The sequence below is a fragment of the Sorex araneus genome, chromosome 3, assembly GCF_027595985.1.
Source record: "Sorex araneus isolate mSorAra2 chromosome 3, mSorAra2.pri, whole genome shotgun sequence".
Taxonomy (NCBI): Eukaryota; Metazoa; Chordata; class Mammalia; order Eulipotyphla; family Soricidae; genus Sorex; species Sorex araneus.
Genome location: NC_073304.1, coordinates 221555729 through 221579690, shown reverse-complemented (window position 1 = coordinate 221579690; position 23962 = coordinate 221555729). Strand labels below are relative to the sequence as shown.

Genomic DNA, 23962 nt, shown 5'->3' with positions numbered 1-23962 from the left:
TGCTTGATCTCCTGCTCAGTCACTGCTTGTGGCTTGGCTGGAAAGTATCGTTCCCCATTAAAGACATTTAATGAAGGGTGAAATTGTGTCCCTGGACTGGGAATCAGTAACAATAGTTCTGCTTTTGTGTAAGCTCACTTATTACAACTATTCTATAGAGTGTGCCCATGTGGAAGAGTGAAGGAATTGAATTTTGCGATCGAAATTCTCTATGGCCAAAGCATCGAACTTAAAATATTTTTGGACAAGAAAATTAAGGCCAGACTCTAATCTGAAAGTCAGGACACATTATTCGGTTCTCAGGGACAAGGCTCAAGCATATCCTCACTGTGAAACTCAGTTTCCCTCTGGAAAGCATAGAAGTGGGTTTTGTAACATCTAGGACAAATGATAAGATACTCAAGAGAGCTTTGGCAGTGGGGCGGGGGGGGGGTAGCACAGTGGGAAGGACCTTTACCTCTGATCTGGGTTCAATCCCTGTCACCTCATAGGATCCACAGAGCCCTGCCAGAACTGATCCCTGAGCACAGAGCCAGGACTAAGACCCTCTGCACTTCACACAGGTATGTCCCCCAAACCAAACAAGCAAAAAGAGTGCTTTTGGATAATTCTGTGGGCTTCAAAGAATCCAGATGGACACTCCTTCTCTCCATCCTGATGTTGCTGTCCATTTCCTTTGCCTTGTCAGGCATAGACCATGAAAAAGAATGCCATCATTGACTTCAAGGCTTTGGAGAGAGAGTTGCAGGCTGCACTTGATGCTGATGAGAAATACAAAAGGGAGAATGCGGCCAAGTTTCGAGCAGTGGAACAGAGGGTGGCTTCCTATGAAGAATTCAGGTTAGCTTCATGCGCCTTGTTCTAAGAATTTTCTGCGTTGGTGCATTATAGTGAATAAGACCATGGTGGGTTTCTTTGTTTGTTTTTTTCTTTCTGAGCCCCAGCAGTGCTCAAGGGCTACTCCTGGATCAGTGCTCAGGGGTCTCTCCCAAAAGTACCCAGGAAATTGTGGTGCTGGGAATCAAGCCCAGGCCTCTTGCATTCAAAATATGCATTTTAGGCCCTTGAACTGTCTCTCCAGCCTCCAAAACATGAGTTCTGAATCCAGGACATTCCTGGCTTAGTCTCATCAACCCCTCTGCTACTTGTCTGATCTTGTACAGGCTTTTTATATATATCTGGGCCTATATTCCTCACCTGTAAAAAAGATTGCAGCAGGTAAGGCGCTTGCCTTGCATGCGGCCAACCCAGGTTTGATATCTGGCATCCTCTATAGTTCCCTGAGCACCACTAGGAGTCATTCCTGAGTGCAAAGCCAGGAGTAATCCTTGAGCATTGCTGGATATAACCCAAAAATAAACAAAAAAAGAGTAATCTCCATCATGATTAAATTATTTATAACATGGAAGATCTGAGGACCATGTCTGCTGCACAGTACCACGCTCAAAAGTCATTAGCTATTGGGGCTGGAGCAATAGCACAGCGGCTAAGGCATTTGCCTTGCACGTGGCCAACCCGGGTTCAATTCCCAGCATCCCATATGGTCCCCTGAGCACCGCCAGGGGTAATTCCTGAGTGCAGTGCCAGGAGTGACCCCTGTGCATCGCTGGATGTGACCCAAAAAGCAAAAAAAAAAAGGCATTAGCTATTATTACTATTGTTGTCATCATTGCTGTTGTTATTGTTGTCATAGTGGTGTGACAACAGAGTCTATCTGTATTATGCAAAATGAAGCCCCCATGCCCTCAGGCAGCATTAAGTCTATCCCCCAATCTCGTGTCTATGGCTCACAGGGGTATTGTCCTTGCTTCACATTTGAAGCCACTGGAGAGAAAGGACAAAATTGGAGGGAAGAATACTGCACCCTGGAATTGCCACTATACTCTGGAAAGAGCCCCCGAGGAGGAGACCACTGATTTCTCCCAGGTGAGTCCTTCCTCTTTGGTCCCACAGGGTCCTCTACCCTACACCTCTGGTCCTGCCTTTTTATAACATACCCCTCTTCCTTATTTCTCCAGTGAGGCCAGTACCCCAGAAAGAAAAGCCAGTGTGTGGTGAAACTGAGTACAAGTCAGGAAACTGAACTAGCTAGGTCTGCAGAGTCATCCCACTTGCACTGAGATCACGTGTGGGGTGTTTCCCTTCCTGGTTATATGGTATCTAGTACAATGATCCTGGACAGTGTTGGAGACCCGGCTTATCAGATCTTTGAGTGTCTTTCTCTCTTCTCTGTCCAGTCATCCTTCCACACTCTTCAGAGTAACCCTTGACTCACCTTCATGGAGCAAGACTGTCCACAGCCATCAGTAGGAAAATCCTGGTGAGGGCCCAGAGAGATAGTCCAGCAGAGAAGGTGGACCTGTGTTGAAATTCCTAGGGTCTCAGAGACTGGAGAGATAATACTGCAGGTAGAGCACTTGCCTTGCATGCAGCCAACCCAGGTCCAATCCTCAGCATTCTATAGTGTCCCCTGAGCATGCCAGGAGTCAACTTATTTTTTTATTTTTTAAATTTTTTTGCTTTTTTTGGTCACACTTGGCGATGCACAGGGGTTACTCCTGGCTCTGCACTCAGGAATTACTCCTGGTGGTGCTCAGGGGACCATATGGGATGTTGGGAATCGAACCCGGGTTGGCCATGTGCAAGGCAAACACCCACCCACTGTGCTATTGCTCCAGCCCAGTCAGGAGTGATTTCTGAGTGCAGAGCCAGGAGTGATCCCTGAGCACTGCAGATGTGCTCTACCCCCCCCCCCCCAAAAATAAAACACAACCAAACAAAACCCTATGGCCTCCTGAACCCACTAGAACTAAACCACCCCTGAACACAGAGCCAGGAGCACAGCCAGGAGGGGCCCCAAAACCAAAATAAATTAAAAAAAAAAAAGAAAGGAAAAAAGAAAAAGTCTCGGTCAACTGGCAATTTCCAGTCATGACCTGGGTCCTTGAGGCCCCTCCTTCCCAGTCCCACCTGGATCCTGCTTAGCTGACAGTGTGGTCCATGAGGGCTGCAGTCTCCCAGTGAACCCCACCAGCACCGAGCACAGAGCCCCAGACCCACCTCACACTCATGGTCCTGGAACCGCGGGGAGAGGAAAGAAAAGGCCGCCCTTTCCTTCCCGCTGCTCCAGGAGAAACCGCCCTTCCAGCCCGAGACCTCGGCGGAGTTCTACCGCGACTGGCGGCGACATCTGCAGGGTGGCCAGGAGCGCTACCAGGCTCTGCTGCAGCTCGGGGGCACAAAGCTGGGCAGCCTCTTCCGCACCGACGTGGGCTTCGGGCTCCTGGGGGAGCTGCTGGCAGCGCTGGCGGACCACGTGAGGCCAGCAGACCGGCCGCGGGTGCTGGACATCCTGCTCGGCCTGGCCCACACGGGCCGCTTCGCCCTGAACCTCAGCCTCCTGAGCCCAGCCGAGCGGCAGAGTTGTCGGGGCTTGTTTCAGAAGCTGCAGGCCATGAGCAACTCCGTCCCCGAGGTGGGGCTCAGCCAGGGGGAACGGGGTCCGGAGGGGCGGCAGCCTGGTGAGTTCTGGGAGGAAGACGGGCTCCTGCAAGAGCTGCTGGGGCTGTACCAAGTGGACTGACAAGACCAGCTGCCTTCAGCGGCCCCAGGGGTCACAGGAGGCAGTTTTTAGTCTGGGGCCTTGGAGTATCCTGATGGGACGGGTGGAAAGTGCATGCCTCATCCCTTCCTCAACTGGAGCCTTTCAGAGAATAGAATAAAACCTTCCCCACTTCTCCGACCCTTTAGCCACTTGATGCTCAGAGCTGTGCAGGTCCAGGGAAGCCCTGGCAATCAAACTCATGAACCACCTCCGCCGCCACCATATAAGTTGATCCTACTGGCCTTGTTCCAGAGACTCAAACATAAATCTCGAAAGAGATCAACTAGCCACAAAAAATTTCTTGGATACAACCCAATTAAAACTTGAACTCCAGGGGCCGGAGCAATAGCACAGCGGGTAGGGCATTTGCATTGCATGCGGCCGACCCGGGTTCGATCCCCAGCATCCCATATGGTCTTCCCAAGCACCGCCAGGAGTAATTCCTGAGTGCAAAAGCCAGGAGTAACCCCTGAGCATCACTGGGTGTGACCCAAAAAGCAATAATAATAATAATAATATAAAAAATAAATAAAACTCCAGCTGGACTGCCCAGTTCAAAATTCTGGATTTTTCTTTTTGTTTTTTTTGCTTTTTGGGTAACACCCAGAGATGCATAGGGGTTAACTCCTGGCTCTGCACTCAGGAATAACTCCTGGCAGTGCTCGGGGGACCATGTGGGATGCTGGGAATTTAATTCCAGGTCAGCTGCATGCAAGGCAAACGCCCTACCCACTGTGCTATCGCTTCAGCCCCAAAATTCTGGATTTTTAAACTTTACAACACTCAGAACTTAACAACACTGAAAATCCAGTAGTATCACAGCAGATTGGATGGAATGTAATGTGAGCCAATCAATCTCTCAATAAACAAAAAATACACAGAAAGCTTAACTTGTAACAACATTTTAGTAATCCCTCAAACAAGGACTTAATGTCCCCATGATGAGATGGGGATTTCCTGGATTTTCTTCTAAGAAAATATTTTTGATCGTTAGCAATATATTGGTAACAAGCAATATAAAAAATTATTGTGGGCCTGCTATGGGGGGCAGTCTTGAGGGATGGTTGGGAAAATGGTGACCATAGTGCTGGGAATGTGACAATGGTGGTGGGATTGGAATGCTGAATGCTGTAACAAATGATCATGAACAACTTTGTAAACCACAGTGTTTAAATAAAATGAGTGTGTGTCTGTGTGGGGGGGGTGGTGGAAACAACTGTGCAGGTCCAGACGACAGACAAGAGCCCAAGTCGAAAGTTTGCTTTCCACCCTTAGAGCTCACCAAGCCTGTAGCTCACAGCCTTAAGAGAGGTGCACAGCCAGATGCCAGCTGTATCTGTTACAGCCTCCACTTCGGAAAAACTGAAAAGGCACAATGATTGCTCTTTTGTGGTAAGCAAATCCCACGGCGGTTCCTAAAGTCTTTGTCACCATGCACGTACTGACAAAGGATGGAGTGCTACCTTATTTGATGTGCAGTATTTTCAGCAGGGGCTGAGCTCCTGTGCAGGGGAGGGGGGCCTGAGAAAGCCCCAGGGCCTCAGCTCAGGTCTGCTCAGTCCCCCAGGCAGGTGTCTGGACTCTCCCAGGTCAGCCAGAGGGAAGCTCTCTCTGGATTGAGCCAGGCCCAGGGCAGGAAAGCGACTTCCTATCTTAGGGCACCTGGGCCCTTGCCTTCCATTCCACTGCCCCCCAGCACATTCTTGAGTGGTGCTAGTGTTCTAGAAAAGGGAGGGTGAAAGATTCTAGAATGTGTTTGATCCCATCTGAAACCTTGGGCGGGCAACCTGCTCACCAACTGGGGATAAATTACCTGGCCTCTGGGCTCCTCCTCCACGGAGTGTGGCGTCTCCTGACACCTTTGTTCCTGGGGTAGTTGCCTCTGGTGGAGAGCAAATTCTAGAAGCCCCCAGAGGCCTTACCGATTCTGACCTACCCTGAACCTGGACATGACCGTGGCTTGCTCCATGGTGCTCCTGTGGGCCTGGGGAGGCCTCCAGGCTTTTGAGCTCGTGGGGAAGGAAAACATTTTCCAGAACACCCCTTGCCCAGCGTTCCTGATGTTCGACAATGCCGCCTACCTGGCTGACATGAGCTTCGAGCTCCCCTGCCACTGCAAGCCCGAGGAGGTGAAAGCCGTGGTCTGGTACTATCAAAAGCACCTGAGGAGCAGCCACACCAGGGTGCTGACGGACTTCGATGGGCGGTTGCTGACGGAGGAGGCCCACGTGCGTGCGGGCAGTGACATGCTGGTCCGTTTCAGCATCCGCATGTTCAGCCTGCTGGTGTTCCGGGCCCAGCCCGAGGACTCGGGCCTGTATTTCTGCGGCACCCGCAAGGGGGACTACTTCTACGCCTACGACGTGGACATCCAGAGCAGCCGGGGGATGGTGGCCACCTTCCAGGACAGCGGCCAGGTGCCCTCCGCCGACAGCCACTACGGGACGCTGCGCATCTTCACCACCTTCTGGGAGTGGACACCCTGTGACCGCTGTGGGGCGCGCGGGGAGCAGTGGCGCATCGGCCTCTGTTACCTTCAGAGCCCGGACCTGTCCCCCCGCTACCGGCAAACGCTTCCTCGCACCGTGTCCTGTGGCTCTCAGGCTGTGCCCGCACGGCTGCGGGCCAAGGCCAGGGCCCGGGCGCCCGAGCTGCTGGTGCGCAGCTGCATGGTGCCCTGCAAGAAGAAGAGCATCCGGAAGGGCGTGATGGCCGTCTTCAGCTACGTGTCCAGAGTGGGCAGCCGGCCCTGGCTGCCCACGGTGCCCATTCAGTTTCATCAGCAGAGACTGGGCCACGGACTCGTCATCTCCTGTCCTGGGGCGCGGCCGGAGCACGCGGTGGCCTGGGACAAGGACAGGCAGTTTCTCTACCGCACGCAGTACCTGAAGGGCGTCAACAGGACCATGCGGGTGTTCATCGACCACGGCAACCATCTGCACATCCGCTTCACCGAGCTGGCCGACCGGGGCATCTACTATTGCTGGAGGCAGGGGGTCCGCGTGGCTGGGTTCCGCCTGGGGGTGCTCACCCGGGGGCGCCAGCAGTTCTCGCTCTCAGACCCTGAGACACACGCGGCCATAATGCTCGCCCTGATGGGCCACCTGCTGCTCACGGTAGTCTTTGTCACCATCCACATCTGTCGTTGCTGCTGTTACCTGTTCCACTGCTGTCCCAGCTTCTCCCCCAGAGATGCTCTTCCCGAGTTCTGAAGACCAGATGCGCTCCAGGTGCCTGTCAGACCAGACCCCAGGGGCCTCCTGGGCCGGACAGAGGGCAAGGGGGCCAGTCTCATTGGTTACAACTTGCTCCTTTTTTGCATGGACATGTCGGGGACATGATCAGGGACGTGGGTGGGCACTGAGTCAGGGAGGAGGTGGGGGTCTGAAGCCAGGAGGCCCATCCCCTGGGCTGGCGTGTCTCCGGACTTCACACACAGATAATGAAGAAGCCGTGAAACCAGTTCTTATGCAGTGGCCTGTAAGGTGTTGAGTAGTATTTGAGGCGCTGTGCTTTCTCACCTTAAAGGAAGATCAAATGGGGGCTGGCAGACAGGGGTGGGGAGGGAGTAGCAAGGATGAGGAAGGAAAGTGGTGACTAGCACATGTGCTCCCCCAGCCTCACCTTTGGACAACTGGTAGCAACGTCAGATTTGGGAATAAAGCTCATGACTGGGGTCGGGGGCAATACTACCGCAGGTGAGGCATTTGCCTTGCACGCAGTCACCCAGGTTCAATCCCCAGCACCCCATATGACGGGTTCCCTAAGCCCCATCAGGAGTTAGCCCTTAGTGCAGAGTAACCCCTGAGAACCGCGGAGTGTGGCCCAAACAAAAAGTTCATCATCAGAAGAGGGAAAACAGGTGAGGAAAGTAGAGATCAAATTCCAGGTTTGCGGGGCTGGAGCGATAGCACAGCCGGTAGGGCATTTGCCTTGCACGCGGCCGACCCGGGTTCGATTCCCAGCATCCCAGATGGTCCCCTGAGCACCGCCAGGAGTAATTTCTGAGCGCAGAGCCAGGAGTAACCCCTGTGCATCGCCGGGTGTGACCCAAAAAGCAATAAAAGAAAAAAAATTTCCAGGCTTGCTGTGAGTCTGCACCAGGATGGGCACATGGGCATGGGGACAGGAGGCACAGGATGGACAGTGGGCGGAGAGTTCTAAACAAGTAGTACAGTGTTGTCCCAGGCTGCTTGGCGCCCACCCGCAGCCCCCGGCAGAGATCAGAGTCCACTCTGAGACCAAGGCCACAGCGCTGGGCTTTATTTTTCCTCAGTGACTACAGGCAGCAATGGGGGGAATAGTGGGAGGCCAGGATGGGCTGTGGGTAAAGGGCCTGAAGCTTGGGAAAGGGAACCCCCTCTTCTTCCTCTTCTGGTCTCAGCCCAGGGAGGAGTCTCCTACGTAGGTGATCTCAGCACCCTTCCCCCGTCTTCCTGAGCGAAGCAGAGCAGGTGTTTTGTGTGAACGAACAGGCTGCAGCAACACAAGCCCGTGCCTGCAGCTCTAACAGAGCATGTCCCCAAAACACGGGGACCTATTTCACATCCGAGTGAGAGGGGACCACAGGGATCCTGGGCTTTAGGGACAGCAGCGTCCTGAGGATAGCTGCCCTCCACTCCCAACACTACTTGCTGGGTTCAGTGTCCAGATGGGAGGGGACTCCAGCATGGAAGGTGGGGCTCCAGCATATAAGGGCGGGACTCTGGGTAGGTGGGCAGGATTCTGGCACAGAAGGGTGGGGCTTCTGGTGGGTGGGCGGGGCTCCATCATAGAAAGGCGGGGCTGAGGGTGGGTGGGCGGGGCTCCAGCGTAGAAGGGCTGTGGGGTTGGTACAATGTGCCCTGTCCTGGGTACAACAACCCATTTTTTCCTGTTAGAATCCCTCAGACGACCAGTTCCTTTCCTGAATCCCATCCCCACCTCCCTCTCTGACATCTGGCACCTACTGCGCTGCCATCTCTCTTTGCCCCCTCCTGCCTATTGGAGGAGCCCTCCCTGGGCCTCTCAGTACCCTTTGTAGGGGTCAGGCATTGCCATCCCCAGTAATCCCAGAACCCTTCCCTGTCCACTTAGACTTCTGACCCACTAAGAGCTGAGAAGCAAGCGCATTCTGAGAACTGCAGCAGCCCCCAGCCAGGCAGGGCTGAGAACCTCAGGAATCTGTGAGCCTGTGGTCTGAGGGTGAATCTGGAATCATCCACCTTGGCCAGGACTCCCTTGCCTCCCACTTCCTGTCTGAGCCTCTGTTTTCCTCCAGCCACCTGAGGGAGCTCCCAGAGACCCGCAGAGATGTCTGGTCTGGCAACAGTTGCTATGACAACAGGGATGTGGGATGTAGAGGGAATTTTTCGAGCTTCCCCTTCCCCTTCCAACTCTTCCTTCCCAGTGCTAACCAAGCTTCACATCACTTCTTTGGGGTCAATCCCTGTTAGTTGGAGTGGCTAGGTGTAGGGTGGGTGACGTCGGGCACAGAGATGAGGCAGCGGCCTGTGGGGCTCTCAGGTCAGGGGAAATGAGCGTTCAGAGGAGAGCAGCTAGCCTGTCCCTTGCTGTGGGCCTCTCCTGCTGCTGCGCCGGCTCACATCACGTCCTTGCGCTCCTGCGTGGACTCCTTAATGACCTGCAGGGGACAGAGAGCATGTGCGGGGCTATAGTTGGGTGCTCAGAGAGAGCCCGGGCTCGCCCTGCTCAGTGACGTCACCCAGGACCAGTCCCTGGTCTCCCCGGCCCTTCCCTTTGAGAATGGTTGAACCCCGCTGCACATGACAGGCGGAGAGGAGGGGGTGCTGAGTAGCTGTCCTCAGAGTCTGTGCACTGAGCTGAGGTGATCAATGGGCCGGGACCCCGCTAACCCTCGTCCCATTTCACTGACAGCTTCCTGGAAGTTGGGAAGGAAAGGGATTGCTTGAATTTTCTCTCCCCACCTGGCCCTGGCGGGGGACACAGAATCAGAGAGTGAGACAGGGGTGGTCACATCCAATGGGCTGACACAAGGTATCCCTGTGGACTCCCAGGGAGAAACTGGGCCGTTGAGTCAGAGCCAGGCTGTGCCCCCTCCACCAGGGGGCAGAGGTCCTTGTGAGTCACCCAGGACCTTCTTCCAGGCTCTGAGCCCAGAATCTCTGCTCTGACCTTCTCACCTCTCCATCCCGCATTTCCACAGTCTTCACCACGATGTTCCTCTTGAGGTGGCCCTCCGACATGGCCTTAGTGTCAAGGCTGGTTTCTGCAGACACGAGGAAGGAGGCTGGCCATGGGCTCGGGATACTCGGCATCTGCCCCAGCCCCAGCTTCCCCAGCCCACCTGCAGGTCATGAGTCCGCAGCCTGTCCTCCCCCAGGTGCTAAGGACTGCCCTCCCCAGGCCAGGCTCTCTCTCCCGGGCAGCTGCTTGCCCTCTTCAGTCCCTCACCTGGCAGCTGGCTTTCTGGCAGCCCCACCCAGCACCAAGAGCATATGGGCTTTGAATCAGGCAGGCCAGAGCTTTAGTGCTCCTTCTGCCCCTCCCATGGGACACTGAGCCAGTTAAGTGACCTCTTCCAGATGCTATTTCCTGAGCTGCAAAAATGGAATTGCGAGTGCCGGCCCCTCTAGAGGTGGTCAAAACTCTAATGCATGGTGAGCTACAGGTGCAGGTGGGAAGGGAGCTCGGGTGGCTCCTTTCCCGATTCCTATTTCTCTCTGCCACTTCCCGGGCTCTTGTGATCCTTGAGTACACTTGAAGGTATGACCTCTACCTGTATTGCCTTCTTGTTTTTGTTTGTTTGTTTGTTTTTGCCACACTCGGCATGCTCGGTGGTTATTCCTGGCTCTGCCCTTAGGAATTATTCTTGGTGGGCTCAGGAGATCATATGGGGTGCCCAGGATCGAACCCAGGTTGGCCGTATACAAGGCAAATACCCTGCCTGCTGCACTACCACTGGACCCTGCATGCCTCTTCTTTTTTTTTTTTTGTTTTTGGGTCACACCCGGCGATGCACAGAGGTTACTCCTGGCTCATGCACTCAGGAATTACTCCTGGTGGTGCTCAGGGGATCATATGGGATGCTGGGAATCGAAGCCGGGTTGGCCCAGTGCAAGGCAAACGCCCTACCCACTGCGCTATAGCTCCAGCCCCTTGTTTTCCTTAATTAACAAGCACTCGCAGGCCACATGCAAGTAAAAAGTAATTTAGCATCCCTCCTACTCTGAGAGAAAATTATAACATGTCACATTCACTAATATTTACAATTAAGAGTGGGGCACATAAAGCTTTATTCACTGCAAGAGCAGCTGTCCCTGGGGGAATGAGTCCTCTGGGCTGACGGGCACTGAGCCAAGCAAAGGGGCCTTGGGGACAGATACAATCAGGCAAAGACTTGGTCCCCAACCCAGGGAACCCCACAGTGTCCTCCCAGAGGGGAGATAAAGCTGACATTTACTGGGAGGCCCGAGCACATCTCATCAGAGCAGCCGCGACACCACCTTTAAACCCAGAGCCCTGTCAGTTTCACTCATGTTTCCCGGGGAGTCAGGTCCTCGCTGGACAGGGGGTTGCTAAGATCATCTAGGGTTGGCCCCAAGGGGAACAGGGAGGAGGGAACCCAGAAGGATGGGCACATGAATCGAGGGGTGGGGAATCCTGAGAAAAGCCTGTGTTTGCAAGGCAGGCAGCTAACCGAGAGCCGCTGGGGCCCCTGGCTGCACGGGTATGACTTGTACTGTGAAGCTTTTGAGATGTCTCGTGACCTTGTGGCTTTCCCCTTCGCGGGTGCTTTTGCCCCCTGTAGTGACAAGCAATTAAAACACAAAACAAACACATGAAACACTCAGTTGGGCAGAAGCTACTCAGGGATCGCTGGTGAAGACAGAGGCTGAGGTTCGGAGCCCTGTCTCCCGCAGAAGGGGCAGTATGATGGGGCAGGGACCGGGGGTGGGGGCAAAGGACGGGAGCAACTCCACACCCCACCCGGAACACCCCTGGGTGGTGATGGATGGTGGTAGAAGCTCCATCCAGGTCTGGGGTAGGGGACACAGGAATTCAAGACCCTTCCCACAAGGTCTTGCGCCACTGACCTCGGATCTGCAGGTTGGAGAAGGTCTGCACAGGAACGGTGATGCTGAAAGACAGCCGAGAGGCAGGGGTGACCAACTGTTCGAGGACACCCCACACCAGACTTCGTATGACAGCCAAGAGGCTCTGTCTTTGCTGGGAAGGTCCAGCCGCTCCCAGTTTTCCCCCACCACAGACACCTGCGGGCGGTTTGGGCAGCCTCCACCACTGAGAAGGCCTGGAGGAGGGCAGAGAGCAAGAAAGAGGCGGGAGAGGCCCAACTGGGGGAACCCCGTCCAACCTAGGAAGGGGAGACGGACAACCTTAGCCCAAGTCTTTGATTCCAGGACCTCCACCCTCAAGGCGAGCTGGGCTGGGTTCCGGGAGCAGCTGCGTGAGGGCTTACCGGTTCTCCTCCCCCTCCAGCAGCTTCCTGTAGGTGGCGATCTCCATGTCCAGGGCCAGCTTGATGTTGAGCAGGTCCTGGTACTCCTGCAGGTGGCGGGCCATCTGGTCCTTAAGGTTCTGCCCTTCTTCCTCCAGTCGGGCCAGTGCCTCCTGGTAACTGGCCGCCTCCCGAGCGTGGCGCTCCTCCAGTTCCCGCATCTGCCTCTCCAGGGACTCATTCTAGAGGGGGTCGGGGGCCCTGCCGGTCGGTCCGGGCACGGATGCGCAGTCCCGCAACTTTCGACTGCTAAGGACCATCGCCCAGGAGGTCTCACGCCCCGCACTCCGCCCTGGTCACTTCCCAGAGTCGCCCCCCCAAGCCCCGCCCCTAACCAGGCACAACCCCAGAGTAAGCCACGCCCCTCGCCAGGCCCCGCCTCTACCAAGCACTGCCCCAACCAGACCCCATCCCTGAACAAACCACGCCCCAGGTTCCGCCCCAAACAAACCACTCCCACGCAGGCCCCGCCCAAATCCCCGCCCCTCTCCAGGCTCCGCCCCAGACCAAGCCCCGCCCCCGCAGCTTCCGCGCAGGCTTCTTTCCCGCGGGCCCTGCAAGCCCAGACCCTGCCGACCTCGCTCCCCCCAACCCCTCAACCCCGCACCATGCCACGCAAGGACTCCAGGTCACAAGTGGCGGCTTGCAGCTGGCGCCGGTACTCATTGGCCTCCTGCTTGGCCTGGCGGAGCAGCTCAGCGTTGCGGGCGGCGGCATCAGTCAGATCTGCAAACTGGGTGAGAGACAGCCCTAAGCCGAGGGCGGGTTGTGGCTGCACCAGGACACCCGTGGAACGCCCGGGCCCCCTGGAAAGGTGCGGCCTCTGGAAAGCCAGGGGACACCCGTAGGAGCCCGGTGTGGCTGCCAGGTCACTCGCAGAACGTTGACCCGATTACCCGTGGCAGGGAAAGAAGCTGCAGGCACTCACTGGAGCTGGCCAGGGCGTGAATGAAGAGAGAATGAACGGGCCAGAGCGATAGTGCAGCAGGCAGGGTGTTTGCCTTGCACGGGGCCAACCTGGGTTCGATCCCCCCTCCCCCCCATAAGATCCCCAGATAAGCAAACAAAAAAGAATGAACAGTGAAGGCCGCAGAGTCCTCTGTGCTCCAGCTCCATCCACTGAAGCCTGAAGCCTGATGTCCGTACAGTGGGGCTGGCCCTCTCCCTTAGGGTCCCCCAGACTCGAACTCTCACTAGCTTCCACACTGCAGGTATAGGGGGCAGCTGTAGGCCCTCAGCAGACGCTGGACAGCCCCTCCTCTCATGTCCTGCCCAGCCCCGAGGCCCCTCCTAGGCTAGCTTCCCGGCCCCCACACTGCCCTGCGGGGTTCTCTGTGGATACCACATGTAGCTGCACATCTCAGCTCCCTAACCAGGCCCAACTCTGTGTTCAGGGTGCTGCCTGGCGCATGGTAGCTACCCCAGACCCCAGGACACAGATGACAGAGCCACGTGCAGGCTCCCCAGGGAGGTGGCTTTACCACTTCGGAGCTGTGTGACTTTGGGTAAATTAGTTAGCCTCTCTGGACTTCAGTTCTCTCGCCTATGAACGAACAGACCTTAGTGAAATGAGCCATGACACACCATGATGGAGGTTAACGAAAAGAACAGAAACAACTACAATAGTAAGTACTTATTTTTTTTTCTTTTTGGGTCACACCCAGTGATGCTCAGGGGTCACTCCTGGCTCTGCAGGAATTACCCCTGACTGTGCTCAGGGGACCATATGGGATGCTGGGAATCGAACCTGGGTTGGCCGCGTGCAAGGCAAACGCCCTACCCGCTGTGCTATCACTCCAGCCCCAATAGTAAGTATTTATTGAGAGACATAATGCCTGAGCAAATTGGCCCACCCACTTCTCTGGAGAAGGTCAATTCCCAGAGATAATCCTTTTCTAGCTTCCTCCCCACTCCTTCCTGGCTGCTCTTATTTAGACCCAGGAGGGCTGCCTGGAAGAGGCAGAATGGCACGTCATTATGGCTACCTTGGACCTATACCACTCCTCCGCCTCGTGCATGTTGCTGGACGCCACTGCCTCATACTGCATGCGGATGTCTCTCAGGGCTGCCGTGAGGTCTGGCTTGGCCACATCCAGCTCCACATGCACCTCCTGCCGCGCCAGCTGCTCCTGGAGCTCCCGCACCTCCTAGCCAGGATGGAGCAAAGGGAGCAGGGATCAGTGCCCACAGCATGGCGCCCTCCTCCCTCCCACCTGCCCTCGGGCACAGGTGTTGGTTCAGGAAGTGGAGGAAGTGGCCTGGGTCAGGCGAGGGGAGCAGGGAGTGGTTCGGGGAGTCACACTCGCCTCCTCCCAGCCCGGGCAGGCAGAAACACTGACAGGGGAGGAGGGCCCGTCCCGGTGGGGATTCTGAAAATCCAGAATCTGAGGCCAGACTCAAAGGGATTTAGCTGTTGTTTGGGGGCCATACCCGGCAGTACTGGCTTCATGCTCAGGGATTGCTCCTGGTGGTGCTTAGGGGACCCAGTGTGGTATCAGGGATCAAGCCAAGTTTGATCGTGGACAAGGCAAGCGCCTAACCCCTGTGCTATCTCTCCAGCCCTCTCTGGGATTTGTGTGTGTGTGTGTGTGTGTGTGTGTGTGTGTGTGTGTGTGTGTTAGGGCCATACCTGGCAGACTCAGGGCTAACTCCTGGCTCTGTGCTCAGGGATCATTCCTGGAGGGCACAGGGGAGCATATGAGATGGCAGCGATTTAACCCAGGTGGGCTGCATGCAAGGCAAGAGCCCTACCACTGTCCTAGCATCCTATCCCTCTGTGGGATATTTTTTTTTCTTTTTGTGTCACACTGGCAATGCTCAGGGATTACTCCTGGCTCTGCACTCAGGAATTTCTCCTTGTGGTCTTGGGTGATCTTATGGGATGCTGGAGATCGAATCTGGGTCACTCACATCAAGGCAAACACCCTTCCTGCTATACTATAGCTTTGGCTCCTCTGTGGGATATAAATATATATATATACATATATGTATATTGCTTTTTGGGTCACACCCGGCAATGCATAGGGGTTACTCTTGGCTCTGCACTCCGGAATTACCCCTGGCAGTGCTCAGGGGACCATATGGGATGCTGGGAATCGAATCTGGGTTGGTCGCGTACAAGGCAAACACCCTACCCACTGTGCTATCTCTCCGGCCCCTCTGTGGGATATTTTTAAGGAATGAAGACAGGTGGCAGGGACAGAGTCAGGCTGGGGTGTGGCCTCAGCAAGTCCCTTCACCTCTCCAGGCAGGATCCCTACCCCACAGGGCAGGGTGTATGGCGGGAAGCTTGGCAACCATCCCCCCACCCCTGGTTCTCAGCCAGAGGAAGTGTGCATCTGTGCACTTTACAGGAGAGGGGGATGCTCTCTTGTCTGTCTCCCTCTCAGCCTCTGCTCCCCCACTTCTCCCTCTCTGAGCACCGCGGCCTCCCTCTCTCTCAGTTCCAGCCTCTGTCCTTGCCTCACCTCCTCGTGAATCTTCCTCAGGAACCGCATCTCCTCCTCGAGAGACTCCAGCTTCCGCTCCAGGTCCAGCCGGGCCAGTGTGGCTTCGTCTGCCTCCTGAGCAGGGGGGAGCGGGGGTCTGCTGTGACCCCAGATTGCCTCCTCCACTCCCAGCCTTGCCTGACCCTCTTCTAGGACGGAGGGAACAGCGCTGGGCCCAGGAGGGGGCTTGCGGGAACTGAGTGTGGCTGGGCTGCAGCACCCCCTTCCCCGCCTTGTACCCCCTGACCTGTCGATAGGCCGCCAGGTTGTTCTCAGCCTCCAGCCTCAGGTTGGTTTCATCTTGGAGCCTGGGGTGGGAGGACACATTCCTGGGTCCAGGTTCTTCTGACGACTCTTGGATCCCTGACTCAGTTTCCCTGGAAGTGGCTGAGAAACAGCCCTAACCGGGGCCAGGGGAGTGGCAGGAGGCTTAGAGGGGTCGTGAGCTGAGGGACTCTTTGCTGTAGCTCCCTGCTAAGGTGCCTTGTTGGGGGGGCTGCTGTGCCCACTGTTGAACGCACAGCCCCCCCCAACCCCGAGTGCCTCTGCGTGTGCACATCCCCTAAGTGCCACCCCTCCTGTCCCTGACCTGCTCTCTCCATTGCTCACACACACAGACAACACATGTGTGCCCTCCATGCTGCCCGCTTCAAAGTACTGCACCCTGGGGGTCTTCGACCTTATGGGCTTCATTAATATTGCCACCGCTCACCCATGCTTGGAGCAGGCCTGCCCACTCTTCCCTCCCACCCTTCCTTGATCTGCTCTTCTCCCCCGTTCTCCTCGTTATCCAACACAGTGAGTAACCTGCCCAGTGCCCAAGGTCCTGCAGCAGATGAAATGCATGGATCCGGGTCCCTGCTGTTATCTTGGGGGACAAGGACAGCTCGCCGTGGGATCAGGGGGACAAGGACAGCTCGCTGTGGGATCAGGGGGACAGGGACAGCTCGCCATGGGATCGGGGGACAGGGACAGCTCGCTGTGAGATCGGGGGAACAGGGACAGCTCGCCATGGGACCAGGGGGACAGGGGATCAGGGGTACAGGGACAGCTCGCCGTGGGATCAGGGGGACAGGGGGATCAGGGGTACAGGGACAGCTCGCCATGGGATCAGGGTGACAGGGGATCAGGGGTACAGGGACAGCTCGCCGTGGGATCAGGGGGACAGGGGATCAGGGGTACAGGGACAGCTCGCCGTGGGATCAGGGGAGCACAGCCACCACAGACCCTCTGGTCTGCAGGCCCTCCCCCGTGGGAGCCGAGTCTCCCCGTCCCCCGCACTCGCTCCTCACTTCTGTCTCAGGGTGCCCAGGTCCTGTGCCAGGTTGTCCCTCTCCACCTCCAGCCGGGCGCTGTGGGCACTGAGTTGGTCCAGCTGCAGCCGCAGCTCCCGCAGCTCCGCCTGGTAGACGTCGGCCAGCTTGGTGGGCTCGGCGGCGCGCAGCTGGTTCAGCTGGGCAGCCAGCGCCTTGTTCTGCTGCTCGAGGAAGCGCACCTTCTCGATGTAGCTGGCGAAGCGGTCGTTGAGCTCCATCATCTCGGCCCGCTCGCTGGCCCGTGTCTCCTTGAAGCCGGCATTGAGTGCTCCGGCCAGGGAGAAATCCACTCGGGCCGGGAGCGGAGGCGGCATTCGAGCCGAGGAGTGGCGGGTGCCGGGCCCCGAGTGCCGGCTGGGGTGCAGGCCCCCCAGGGCCATCTCCGAAGAGGAGAGGAAAGAGCCAAAGGAGCGGCGAGCAACGGAGGTGACCCGTCTCCGCTCCATCCCTGCCCAGCTCCGCTCCCTGCCCGGCTGGGAGCTCTTTATGGGGGAGAGGGCCAGCCGGGCACCACCCAGGCTGCCCCTGGCAACGCCCGCCCTGGCAGAACTGAAGCGAGAGGACAGTGCTTCTCAGACTGGCCCCAGGCCCCTCCCAGAGACAGGATGTCCCGGGCCCGGCAAAGAAGGAGGTGCTGGGGGTCGCACCCAGGGTCAGAGACTGGGCCTCAGGGCCCTGCCTCCAAGTGTGGTCAAGATCAGGTCACATCAGGTGATCCCGCCTGTTCTCCAACTCTGACAACCAATGTGGCCCTTTGCTCATTTGGTTGCACTCATCCTTCTAGAGCCTTCCAGAGGCTGGGATGGACCAAGAGAAGCCTGTCTCGTGGCTGAGGAACTGCCTGTGCCAACTTCCGACTGAGCCCCGTCCCCGAGACGCCGACCACTCCCCTCTGAAGACAGGTCTCAGCCTCCTGCTCTCTCCCCAGCCCCTGACTCCTGCCTGGAGCCCCACCGCCTGGCTCAGTCTTTCCCAAAGTGGGTGCTAAAGGCCCTGGGAGGGGGTGCTGGAACCACCCAGGGGAGCACTTTCTGGTTGCTTTAAGAAGGAGAAGTCAGGGCCAGGGAGTGAGGACAGTGGGGAGGGCACTTGCCTTGCGTGAGGCTGACCCTGGCTTAATCCCCAGCACCACCAAGAGTGATCCCTGAGAGGGCTGGAGCGATAGCACAGCGGGGAGGGCGTTGGTTCGATCCCCAGCATCCCATGTGGTCCCTGAGCACCTCCAGGAGTAATTCCTGAGTGCAGAGGCAGGAGTAACCTCTGAACATTGCTCGGTGTGACCCCCCCAAAAAGCAAAAAACAACAAAACAAAAAAAAAGAGTGATCCCTAAGCAAAGTCAGGAGTAAGCCCTGAGCACCGCCAGCCATGTGTGGTCTGACAGTAAAAGCAAATTAAAAAGGGTGGGGGGATTCTGATTTATTTTTTCTTCTCTGAAAATTGCAAGCCCCCCCCCCGCCGCTGTCCTCTGTCCCTGACTTCTTCTTAAAGCCCCCAGCCCCGCCGGCCTGAGCCTTCTGTCTGGTGGAGGAATGTGGGCAGGAAGTGCCAGGCCTCTGCCTGGGCCCCTCGTGGTCAGCAGCCCGGTCCCCCCCCCCCGCCACCCCAGGGCTTCCCCTCCTGGGCCCCTCCCTGAGCCCAGGCCATGACAGCACCACAAAGCATTATGAATGAGTGGCAGCCCTGGCGCCCATCTGTGTTGCTGTGACACCCTGTTTCCCCGGATGCCCTTACGGCGCTCTCACCCCGAGATTCACCTCCTCCGAGTTCCCGCACGGCAGAAAAGCCATGGCGACGGGGTGGGGGCCGGTGGAGAGCCGGGGCTGGAGTCCTATGGCCTTGAGCCCCCAGAACTATCCAGCCCTTCTGCTCTGGCCTTGCTCGGACCCCTCAGCCACTGTGTCCTTGGACTTGTGGGAGCCCCCCCCCTCCCCGCCCTCCACCCTCCGCCCCGGCCTTGCTGGGGCCTGGATCCCTCTGCCCAGGCCTCCTGAATGTGGCCTTGTTCTCCCGCCCCCGAGGCGCACTCCCTCATGCTGGGCTATTTTTACCCAGAGATGTCAGGCTCTTGGGCGGGGTACAGTCCAGGACCCCAACTCAAAGAGCTTCTCGGAAAACATCTGAGGGGTGTGCTGGAGAGCAGTGGGAGGGCAGGCTCTGTGCCCACCCCAGCCATTGTGTGTGTGCCAAGGTGAGTCACTGAGTGGGCACGAGGGAAGGGCTGGCCTGGCCAGCCCAGCCGTGCCAATCTGTAGCTCTCAGTCAAGGCCCGATGCTCTCCATTCTCAGAGCCAGCCCAAACCCAGGCCCCTTCTGGGAAGCACCCTGTACCCCATCCTCCTGCCTGGACAGTGCCCCGGACTCCACTCTCCTGTCTGGGCAGCGCCCTGTACCCCACTCTCCTGTCCGGGCAGCACCCTGTACCCCACTCTCCTGTCTGGGCAGCGCCCTGTACCCCACTCTTCTGTCTGGGCATCGCCCCGTACCCCACTCTCCTGTCTGGGCTCCGGGCAGCGCCCTGTACCCCACTCTCCAGTCTGGGCTCCGGGCAGCGCCCCGTACCCCACTCTCCTGTCTGGGCAGCGCCCCGTACCCCACTCTCCTGTCCGGGCAGCGCCCTGTACCCCACTCTCCTGTCTGGGCAGCGCCCTGTACCCCACTCTCCTGTCTGGGCAGTGCCCTGTACCCCACTCTCCTGTCTGGGCTCCGGGCAGCGCCCTGTACCCCACTCTCCTGTCTGGGCAGCGCCCCGTACCCCACTCTCCTGTCTGGGCAGCGCCCCGTACCCCACTCTCCTGTCTGGGCAGCGCCCCGTACCCCACTCTCCTGTCTGGGCAGCGCCCCGTACCCCACTCTCCTGTCTGGGCAGCGCCCCGTACCCCACTCTCCTGTCTGGGCAGCGCCCCGTACCCCACTCTCCTGTCTGGGCAGCGCCCCGTACCCCACTCTCCTGTCTGGGCAGCGCCCCGTACCCCACTCTCCTGTCTGGGCAGCGCCCCGTACCCCACTCTCCTGTCTGGGCAGCGCCCCGTACCCCACTCTCCTGTCTGGGCAGCGCCCCGTACCCCACTCTCCTGTCTGGGCAGCGCCCCGTACCCCACTCTCCTGTCTGGGCAGCGCCCCGTACCCCACTCTCCTGTCTGGGCAGCACCCTGTACCCCACTCTCCTGTCCGGGCAGCGCCCCGTACCCCACTCTCCTGTCTGGGCAGCACCCTGTACCCCACTCTCCTGTCCGGGCAGCGCCCCGTACCCCAGGTTCTGCACCCATCCTGGGTGAAGGCCTCTCACTTGGGCCTACCCTGGACGGCCTGGCGTCCAGCACAGAGAGTAGGAGACGGTCCTTCATCATCAGCTGCGTCTGACTCCAGGTTGAGCAGAATAGTGCGGGGAAGGCGGCGGCGCCTGTGACTTGTCCTGCTGTGGGAGGGGGCGCTCCGGGAAGAGAGGCCGAGGGCCCCGCCCCCTCCCCTGTCTGTGGGGGCTGCCTCCTCACCCTCCGCATGCCATCAGATGGGGTTAGCAGGAGCCGGATGGGAGTAGGGACCTGGTCTTATTTCCAGTGACAGGTGGAGGCTGCAGCCTGTACCCCTTGGCCCCTTCTGGGCCCCCCCTGGGCCTGGGCGCCCTTGCTCTGTGTTCACCCAGGCCCCCTGCCCACACCTGGCGCTTCACTGTCCCAGGAAGGCCGCCTGGAGTCCCAGAGAGGTCTGCAGACTTGTCGTGGTGAAAGGAACTTCTCCGATTTTTTTTTTTGCTTTTTGGGTCACACCTGGCGATGCATAGGGGTTACTCTTGGCTCTGCACTCAGGAATTACCCCTGGCCGTGCTCAGGGGACCATATGGGATGCTGGGATTTGAACCCGGGTCGGCCGCGTGCAAGGCAAACGCCCTACCCGCTGTGCTATCTCTCCAGCCCCCCGATTCTTTTTTTTTTTTTTTTTTTTTTTTATTGCTCAAACAGAGAAGCAAAACCAAAGTATCTAATCAGCCATAACTCTGCCACCTGGAGATGAACACCACCAGGTTTTTTTTTTCTATACACATAAATCCTTTTCCTCTTTCAAGTGGGCTTATGCTGTACAAATTATTTTGTAATTTGCTTTTCCCCGCCTCCCTGCTTGACAATATGTTGGGAGCATCTTTCCATATCAATAAATATTTATCTAAATCATCATCTTCACAGCCGAGTGGTTTTCCATTCTATGGGTTAATTTAGCCGAGCCTTAAGGCTGCTTACTCACATTCCTTGTTCTCTCTCTCTCTCTCTCTCTCTCTCTCTCTCTCTCTCTCTCTCTCTCTCTCTCTCTCTCTCTCTCTCTCTCTCCTCTCTCCCCCCTCTATGTCTCTCTCCCCCCCTCCTCTCCATCCTCTCTCCTCTCTCTCCTTTCTCTCTCCTCTCCCTCCCCCCCCTCCCTCTTCTCTCTCCAATTCACACCTGCCCAGCAGATGAACACGCTCCTGGCCTCCAGCTCCTGCTGCTTCCCCAGCTAAGGAAGCCCCGACTCCAGGACCAAGAGCTAAGAGCTCATCGGAGAGCGCAGCCCAGGCCCTCTGCAGCAGGCCTCAGGTCAGCCTCGTCTTGCCTGCCTCTGAGGGGGTCCCAAGCTGGCCCACCTGGGCCCTGCCAGGATGCACTCCAGCCCTAGGCACACGTGCCTCCTGGGAGCACCGGCACCACGCCTGGACTTCAGCCCGTAGGCAAGGTACCTTGTCCTTTCCACGCTGGCCAGCCTCTCATTCAAGCCCCGTGGCCGCCACTGGGCTGTGTCCCGGCGACTCTTCTCTGTCCCAGCAGGGGCAGGTGGGCTGAGGGGACACAGGGGACGTTCACCTGCGTCCTTTGGAGGCTCCAAGGCCCAGCCCAGAGGCCACTAGGTGGCAGTGCTGAGCTGCCCAGGTGCCCAGTTTCCAGGCCAAGAGGGAGGGTGTCTGGTGTTTCCAGGAGGCTTCCTAAAACCCGGCTGCTGTCACCCCATTATTCTTGGGGTTGTCTCTGCTCTGACTGCTCTCAGAAGAGAGTTAGACTGTGGCTGCTCATAGCATTGCAATCTTTTTGTTTTGTTTTGGGGGCCCAAACCGGCAATGCTCAGGGCTTACTCCTTGGCAGTGCTCAGGGGACCATGTGGGATGCCGGGGATAGAACCTGGGTTGGCCGCGTGCAAGGCAAACGCCCTGCCCGCTGTGCTATTGCTCCGGCCCAGCATTGCGACCTCAGGCAACTTCCAGAAAGGTCCGTCTCCATTTCCACCACTGCAAAAGAAGTCCTGGCTTCCCCACATAGTCAGTGCAGACAGACCCTCAGGTGTGGCCATGCCACCTCTGGGGGCGGCGTGGCGGGTGGGAGTGGGGGCCCACCCCTTCCGGGTGTGCTGATGCTCATCCCCAGGCTCCCGGGGTGACGTCTCACCCTCCCTCCAGACCCTCCTGGATCTCCCTTTGCTTCAAACCGTGTAGCAGAAGACAACTGTCTGGGAAGCAGGCCCACCCACCCAAGGGGGCAGCACACTCCTGGGAACCCCGGTGGGGGGGGAGGAGGCGGGGAAGAGAGGCAGGGCCCAGGGGCTGCCAGGGAGGTGTGGCGGGGACTCCGTCCCTTGGCGGGGCGTGGGGAGGCCCAGAGGAGCAAGCCCGGTTTCCCCCTTGAAAATACTGCCGAGGCAGGGCAGGGGTCACCCCTCTGTATGAAGGCACCCAGCTTCTGGATCTGAACCTGGTTCTCTGAGTGTATCCAGCGGGGGGTCTCTGGGGAGGCGGGGTAACGGGGCAAGTACCTCAGACTCCCAGAAGCCGGGCGCAGAGAGCAGAGGGCAGCCTCAGCGTGACCGTCTGCAGGCCGGGAGAGCACTGGGATCCTCTGGCTCTTCCTGGAAGCGCAGTCCCACCCCTGCCACCTACCCCTGGTGCGCCGAGGTCAGCGGGGTCCTCCGCCCTGGCCCCCTCCCCGTTAAGCCGGGGTCATAGCCGGACAGCATGCGGTGACACCGAGGCCTGACCCGTGTGGTGGGGGGCAGGAGCCCCGCAGGTGCTCAGCTTACCCGAGGTCTTGGTCCATGTCAGGGTCGCCCCATGGAGCCACCAATGTTTGCTGAGCTGACAGCCGGCTGCCGTCACCCCCGCCAGGGGTGCCTCTTCCACGGCCACCTTGCTCGCCCCCCCCGCCCTCCTTGGCCGGCCCGTGGCCCTGCCTGCTGCCTCTGAACCTACGGACGAGCTGATTAAGGTGATGACATAGGGGTGGGTCCCGGGAAAGGGGGGCTACCCAGGTCCAACCCACCCAGAGAGGCCCGGAGGCCAGGGCACCATGCTGGTGGGGGGTGCAGAGGTGAGGTGGGGAGTGCTTCTGCGCGGAAACCTCATTAAGACTAATTGGAGAGGAGGGTCCCCGGCATGGAGCCGAGAATGCCCTGCTCGCTTCAAAGAGAAGCAGCACAGTGGAGGTGGGGGGCAGCGGTGTGGGTCCCAGGTGCCAGCTCCCAGCCACCCCCAGGGCTATGCTGCCCAGGAGGGTCAGTGAGTCAGTGCTAGTCCTGTGTCTGCTACCCAGGTAGAGGGAAGACCCCCCCACGCCCCCCCCCAAAAAAAAGCGAGGCTTCATTTGAAATCAGGGACATTGTTGACATAATCCTGGCGATGTGCTAAATACCTTTAATATGTTTGCTTTCAGAAGCAAGTTAGACAGACTTCTGTAATTTTATTTGCATGATTAATTTATTTAGTCAGCCTCGTCTTCCAGAGAGAGAAGGGGGGGCCTGGGACAAACAGCCACGGTCCCGGGGAGGGAAATACGGGTTTGTGGATTTTCTTTTGTTTTGTGTTTGATGGTGCCGGGGACCCCCTCACGCAGTCCAGTGCTCGCTTGACGGTGGAGCCCCAAGTGCAGAGTGGGGACGGGATGGAGGGGGCTCTGGGGCCCAGCTGAGGACGGCACTGGGTTTGAGATGGTTGGTTGGCCCTGCAGCCTTACCCAGGAACTGGGAACCACTAAGGCATTCTCCCCAAGGCCCCCCTAGGGCGGGCAGAGGCTGCTGGGGGGGGGGAATACTGACTGGGCCCAGAAGTTTCCCGGGGAGGGCCAG

The 23962-nt window shown here is 58.0% G+C and overlaps 3 protein-coding genes and 1 long non-coding RNA gene across 6 annotated transcripts; 3 read left to right on the top strand and 1 right to left on the bottom strand.

Moving 5' to 3' along the window:
- Nucleotides 1–451: 451 nt before the first annotated feature.
- On the top strand, nucleotides 452–4054 carry CCDC103 (coiled-coil domain containing 103). Its single transcript, XM_004621012.2, has 4 exons — nucleotides 452–563; nucleotides 689–840; nucleotides 1794–1926; nucleotides 3131–4054. The coding sequence occupies exons 2-4, from the start codon at nucleotides 698–700 to the stop codon at nucleotides 3581–3583; spliced, it is 729 nt and encodes a 242-aa protein (XP_004621069.2). The 5' UTR covers nucleotides 452–563; nucleotides 689–697; the 3' UTR covers nucleotides 3584–4054.
- Nucleotides 4055–5553: 1499 nt separating this feature from the next.
- Nucleotides 5554–6816, top strand: FAM187A (family with sequence similarity 187 member A). Its single transcript, XM_004621031.2, has one exon. It carries the CDS (start codon nucleotides 5554–5556, stop codon nucleotides 6814–6816), a length of 1263 nt encoding a protein of 420 aa, XP_004621088.2.
- Nucleotides 6817–7845: 1029 nt separating this feature from the next.
- On the bottom strand, nucleotides 7846–17487 carry GFAP (glial fibrillary acidic protein). 2 transcript variants are annotated; one of them, XM_055130354.1, is made up of 10 exons: nucleotides 16864–17487; nucleotides 15819–15879; nucleotides 15551–15646; nucleotides 14069–14230; nucleotides 12691–12816; nucleotides 12045–12265; nucleotides 11662–11705; nucleotides 11265–11369; nucleotides 9748–9833; nucleotides 7846–9227 (listed from the first exon to the last, which is right to left on the bottom strand). In XM_055130354.1, the coding sequence occupies exons 1-10, from the start codon at nucleotides 17331–17333 to the stop codon at nucleotides 9186–9188; spliced, it is 1413 nt and encodes a 470-aa protein (XP_054986329.1). In that variant the 5' UTR covers nucleotides 17334–17487; the 3' UTR covers nucleotides 7846–9185. The 2 variants fall into 2 exon arrangements, with proteins under 2 accessions (XP_054986329.1, XP_004621070.2); XM_004621013.2 differs by lacking the exon at nucleotides 11265–11369 and having other exon boundaries at nucleotides 16864–17472.
- On the top strand, nucleotides 12827–23100 carry LOC129403366 (uncharacterized). Of its 2 annotated transcripts, none has more exons than XR_008629136.1 (3): nucleotides 12827–13708; nucleotides 21333–21453; nucleotides 22944–23100. It is a non-coding gene; the product is annotated as an uncharacterized LOC129403366 (long non-coding RNA). The 2 variants fall into 2 exon arrangements; XR_008629135.1 differs by having other exon boundaries at nucleotides 21333–21589.
- The last annotated feature ends 862 nt before the right edge of the window (nucleotides 23101–23962 follow it).